Consider the following 5,984-nt stretch of genomic DNA (forward strand, 5'->3'; position numbering starts at 1 on the left):
CTTCCATTTCTTTATCCAAAAAAGGTTTAATGAAGGTCTTTAGTATGTTTACAATGTATTTTAGGCTTTATCATGAAGAAAAACTATTTTTTAAAATTCAAGATTGATGATCCAAGATTGCGGATATCTTAAATATGCATGACGTCATACCGGTGTTGCTATGGGCAACATAAAACTTAGTACACCATAATATTCTATCATAAACACTTTTGGTACAGTTATGTTGAATACCATTTAGTTTTAAGGAAAAAAACCTATTTAGACGGTTTTGGCCAATAAAACCACATTAATGACGTCATAATGACGTCGTATTACGTCATAACGATATAAAAATGATAGATATGATAAAATTTCACTAGTACACCATCCTCTGAAAATTTAGTGGTCATGCGACATGCTGTTCGCGAGTTCTTAGGTGGGGGGGGTCAAAAGAGCCCCCCGGTCCCCCCATGTCAAAAAAAGCCCGGTCTAGGTAGGGTTAAACACGACGCAAAACCGCTTCGCGTCAAAGGGTGAAAAAATAGTCATTTTCTCTTGTTGACACCGCATTTCTGTATTCTATTTGATATTCTCCTTTTATTAGCTTCCAACACATATTGCTCTGGTTTCAAAATACAATAAATAGTAATTAAGCTGTAACCCTCGCTAAATTCAACATCTGGATTTCTTAACTTCCCTATTCGGACATTAGTGAAAATGAAAAGCTAAAACTGATGAAAGGATGGTTGTTTAAATCTCGTTCAACATTTTTTCACATGTGAGTACCACACAGCTAGCTAACCTGCCCATGTAAAAATGTTTTAATAAATATATTTACTGATTGTACATTGGAAGGAAATTGGCTTGCCAACTGCTGCAACTACTAACCACAAAAAATTAAATTGCACAACAAGCCACGCAAAAACATCAGGATAATTTTGGGATTTGTGCAACAATAGACCTTATACTTAGGCCACGCCGACTTAATTTTATGGATGACATTCATGCGCGCATTGATTTTCGCCTGTTCTCAAAAAAAAAAAAGATAAAGTCCTCGATCAGAGGCTAGGCCTAGATACATGTAGTTCATGGTAGTTAGCAACAATGCAGAGCCGGTGGTAGCTCTGGGGGATGGCACTCAGGCCACCGATGGTCCACGACTCAAGAACTCATGTACGTACGTGCAGTGGCGATTCATAAATTCCGCGACGGTCCAACATGTGCCATACGTACGTCTCTGTATACTGCCGCAGATTCACAATACCAGCTTTGTATTCCTATGGTTTAGTAGCATTTTTGTTTTTGGCCGCAATTTTTTTTTTATTCGCCCGCGCGGCCGCGCGCACTAGTTTGGTGGTCTTCAGAGAATTTCATCCAGAAAATTAAGTCGGTGTGGGGTAAGTAAATGAAATTTTCAAATTCTAAATTCGCAATCTTACGTGACGAAAGTAGCTTGGTAAGCGTAATTGTCATCTTACGTTTGCAGGTTGCTGCATGATCTCTGGATGATACTTTTCTTCCTTGATTCAGCCGAGTACACACCCCTTCCGTCAAAACCGACGCCGAGGTAGGTTGCACCGTCAATTAGGTTCTACAAGTGAGACAACATTCCTGATTTTGAGGTAACAAAACAAAATATGGTCTAAAAACTGGCCTTAGGCAAATATGGGAATGGATGGTTAGGTAATGTTACTCTGATATTTAGTAAACCAGGTGATTAGTCACCTTGGTGACTCGTTATTAACTATTAGCCTAATGATAATTAGACAATGCAAAAAAATGTACAATAAGTTAGCTCATTTTGTGTAAAAAAAATTGAAAGTTATGTTAAAACATAGTTTGGTCATTTGCAAAAGTTTAACGTGTAATCATTATGATTGAAAATGCAATTATGACTAATGCAATTTTTGGACATCTCGGTTTTCATAGTTTTAGAAATAATATTGCAAAAACTACACTAGTGCCTTTCCTTTTAAAAAAAATGCTGAAAAGACAGGTGGAGTGATGGACAAAAAAAAAATGAAAAAAAAATGTTGTTTCATATACTATGTTGTCTTCTTTTCATCAGTCTTGTAAAACATTCTTAAGCCACACTTTTCATCAAATAAAAAGTGCCAAGAGATGTCATACAAATAAAGAAATTAGTACTACCCGATTAAAGAACCTATAAGCTTACCGGGCAGCCTGTTCTTGGAATCTTGGCCTTGTAGCAGGGGTCTCCATTCTTATAACCTGTTCCAAAGCAGCCGTTCATCAGAACTGGTCCTAGTCCGGCTGGGTAGGTGTAGGCTGCTGCTTGTCCGCCGGAACTGACCTTATCCTTATCACTTGTATCACGGAGAAATCATTATGATAAAAACTTGTTATTAAATAGGTTTAAAATGTTACACTAGATAATTATTATTTTTTACTATTACTATTCAGGGAATGGTCAAAATCTATATCTTGTTCAGAGGTGTTTCGAGCATTTTTACCTTTGCCACCGGTTATTTGTTTGATACAGGAGTTTACAGGCTCTCTTAGCAAAGGTACAAGGTGTTTGTTCGCTGAAATTATCCTTTTTACTGCTATATATAATAATAAGGTAAGGATTAAAGTAAAACCTGTCTTCCTTGTACTTGTACTTATGTCGGATCTCCCAGCCTGGCGGTGCATACATGTTACCCATTGTTCCTCCTGGCTTGGGAACGAGCTGGATGTCCGCCTAAGTAGACCAACAACTTATGTCAACATACTGCTCTTGACAAAAACATTTTAAATAACAAGAATTCGGAGATCTCATACCTCCATGAAATATGTACAGCTTATGTGAATTGGGGTGGGGGATTTGTCTCACTGATAATGTCAATAAGGTAAAAATTACATTACATGTATAATGACACTGTAATTAGAGTTATGGAAATCAATGCAAGGTTTCATTCGCAAATTTTTGCATTTAATTAGGTACATGCCCCAACAAGTTACCTACATAACAAAAATGATGAAAATACACGTTCCTTTATGGACTTTTAAAAAATTCACCAAAAACGTCACTGCAGTTTCAGAACAAGCTGTTAAAATGACAAAATCCACACCACTTATTCATGACAGGAAAGCTATCTGTTATCAAAAACGAAAGACCAAAGTATGTTCAGAACAAAGATATAAAAACCGGAAGTTCTGCTGCAGTACCAAGGTCATCCACCAGGAGGCCCATATTTGACCTTGGCCTTTGTCTTTCTACCAACATACCAAATATAGTCACAATTCAAGGTATGCTGACTTTAAATGTGCGAACACAGACACACACGGACAGACATACCAAAAACAATTCCTTAATTTTTCATGAAGGTAAACGTATTCAGTTAATTAATATCTTAATGTATTTAATTATTTACAGTACTGCCATGTATCAGACTTTTAGAAGCATTTATCTATAAAACGCATAAATTTGTCTAAGAACTAACTCACCTCTTTCACTGGTCGGTTCAAACCCGCTGCCAGCCCACTGGTGTCCTTCAGCAGGTCTTTGTACTCATCGTCGAACTTGTCCATCTGTTTCCCCAGGTAGTCCTGCAGACCGCTTGATACCTTCTCCAGTTTTGATTCACCCCCGGACCCGGCAATCCAGTCAAAAATCTTGTTGACAACATTAACCCCGATGTCTGTTGCTGCCGACACCAGATGCCCAACACCTTTGAAAACAAGTGAATTTAATTCAATTTATCGCAATTTTAAGTATGGAATCTTCCAGATAAAGCTAAAAAATGACACCGCATTTAAGTTTCTATTCACCAGCCCTATACCGTCCATTGAAATACATTTAATGCTATTTTTTTTACAATTATGATATGGATATAACGGCTAATCAAAATAGTGTTGATTGTTTGAAGTAAACACTTACCTTCTGAGCCGATCAAAGCCTCGAGCTGACGTTTATTCTGCCCAGCTAGACCTGAAACATTTTGCAGCAGTATAAATGGTGCGTTGTCTGTCAATCCATGCACATACTACATGATAGCACTTACCGTCGTTTCAGGACATTTAATTGCAGCTTGTAAAGTTGATTTGCTATGCATCATCCATGTAAAATATTGCCTGCTTCATCAAAATATCGTATTAAAGTTTGTCATTCTATTCTAATGTATTCCGTTTTATTTTATCTTTAGTCTATTAAATTCTATTTTATTTTATTCTATACTATTCTATTCTATTAAATACGTCGTCAGTTAAGGCCAAGAAGTCAAATTAGATACTTTACCGCGTGTGGTTATATCGCCGCTTCCCTCTTCAAAATCAGGATCTGTAGACAAAAAACATTTTAGATTTTTGTAATCAATAATTAGTTGCTCGGTGATGTTAATTAATGCATTAATAACATTGGCCATACATTTAAAACTTGCTATAGAAATGACGTCCGGTAGTACCTTCGGCGGTCGAATCTAGTCCTCTTTTTTCATTATTGTAGTCTTCTGTCTCGAGCACATAATTTTCACCTGTTAAAAGCAGCAGAAATTCATTAGTGGCAGGACTTTGACCAGGTTGTGTCAACAAACAAGTGTAATTACTATCGTTTGAAATATTTTAGATGAAAATTGCTTATCAAATAAATCAATATACATTAAATTTGGGATCGGCACTCATGACTAAATCAGCCCGATTAACGCTTTTGTTTCAATTCATCCATTGTTGTTATTCAATCGCTGTACCTGAGCCTCCATCATCATTGTTGATTTCTTTGGTGTCTTGCTCGCCATTTCTCACAAGAAAGGTGTCTGTAGACAGATAACCTCATAGCAGTTATATAAAATTGTCATTTTTATTAAATTGCTTTGGTTTAAGGCCAAATAATTTCGCAATAGACTACTTATTGCAAGTATGTATTTTCCGATTCAACCTAAAACACGTGTAATACGGAATATTCAATTCACTTATACTAATAGGTTAATAACGTTAGATATCCATAATGGTTAAATGTAAGTCTCATTTATTACATTTGTATCTGTTTTTTTTATTCTAAATGCAATAAATATCCACATTTCTTTAAATTAAACCTTGAATCATTTTAGCCCAACGTATATATATATATATATGTATGTGTATGTGTATGTGTATATATATATATATATATATATATATATATATATTATATATATAAATACAAAACGTTGAGCATACCAAAGATGTTTGCATCTAGCCCCCTTTCTTCATTCCTGTAGTCTCCATTCACATCGTTTTCTCCTAAAAAAATACAAAAAACCTTCAGTTAACAAACTGAACGTGCTATCGGTTATATCAACACATAGGGTAACGAAAGTAAAATAAAGTGTCGAAAAACATGTCAAGTGATACTCATAGATGGTTTAGCTTCATATGTAATCCCAAGTAAATCCCAAATGAAACACCCTGTCAATATAACTTTAACTCACTTTAATCCAGAAATAGTGTTAATGGAAACCAATCAAACAAAACCGACAGCATTATAGAGTGTGGTATCTTTTTTTTTTCTTCTGGGAAGATATGTTATAAGTTCATTGCTACTAATTACGTTTAAGCAGCGGATATTGCAATATATTTTAGCTGAAAAAGTGATCAATATCTACATTTGTCGGATGAGAAAATTACGAGAAATGACACTTAAATGAAGAAACAATAAGATAATTAGATAATGGTTTAATTGGTCACATATTCAGGTTTGTGGCCCTTAGAGATTTCTGTGTAATATTCACCGTCATTCAAGTTACTGTATTTTCAATAGCCATACCTGAGCCTGCATCTTCATAGTTATACCAGTCGTACTGATCATAGTTTTTTGCTGATAAAGGGACTGCACCTGGAAAATAAATAGGCAAAGTATATTAAGTACAGCATGTAGGAGACCTTATTTTTTAGACCTTAGAGTTCTTAGTTTGTTATTTCCCATTTAGCACATGTTAAACGTTGTCAGAATGTATCATTGGCAATGAAAAGTTAATGATTTTTTAACCCTACCTAGGCCGGGCTTTTTTTGACATGGGGGGACCGGG

General features: G+C 35.6%; 1 protein-coding gene across 1 annotated transcript in view; it reads right to left on the reverse strand.

Moving 5' to 3' along the window:
- LOC109474722 overlaps positions 1–5,787 on the reverse strand; it is a 19,106-nt gene extending 13,319 nt beyond the window's left edge. Inside the window, exons 1-10 of the mRNA XM_019775085.1 lie at positions 5,723–5,787; positions 5,137–5,199; positions 4,668–4,733; positions 4,386–4,454; positions 4,220–4,261; positions 3,863–3,913; positions 3,430–3,653; positions 2,583–2,683; positions 2,156–2,306; positions 1,458–1,570 (exon numbers count right to left, since the gene is read on the reverse strand). Of these exons, the coding sequence (XP_019630644.1) occupies positions 1,458–1,570; positions 2,156–2,306; positions 2,583–2,683; positions 3,430–3,513 (449 nt within the window). The 5' untranslated portion in view covers positions 3,514–3,653; positions 3,863–3,913; positions 4,220–4,261; ... (2 more) ...; positions 5,137–5,199; positions 5,723–5,787. The remainder of the gene's footprint in view (positions 1–1,457; positions 1,571–2,155; positions 2,307–2,582; positions 2,684–3,429; positions 3,654–3,862; positions 3,914–4,219; positions 4,262–4,385; positions 4,455–4,667; positions 4,734–5,136; positions 5,200–5,722) is intronic.
- Between the last annotated feature and the right edge of the window lie 197 nt (positions 5,788–5,984).

Source organism: Branchiostoma belcheri, unplaced genomic scaffold (genome assembly GCF_001625305.1).
Source record: "Branchiostoma belcheri isolate BF01 breed outbred unplaced genomic scaffold, Haploidv18h27 scaffold312, whole genome shotgun sequence".
Classification (NCBI taxonomy): Eukaryota; Metazoa; Chordata; class Leptocardii; order Amphioxiformes; family Branchiostomatidae; genus Branchiostoma; species Branchiostoma belcheri.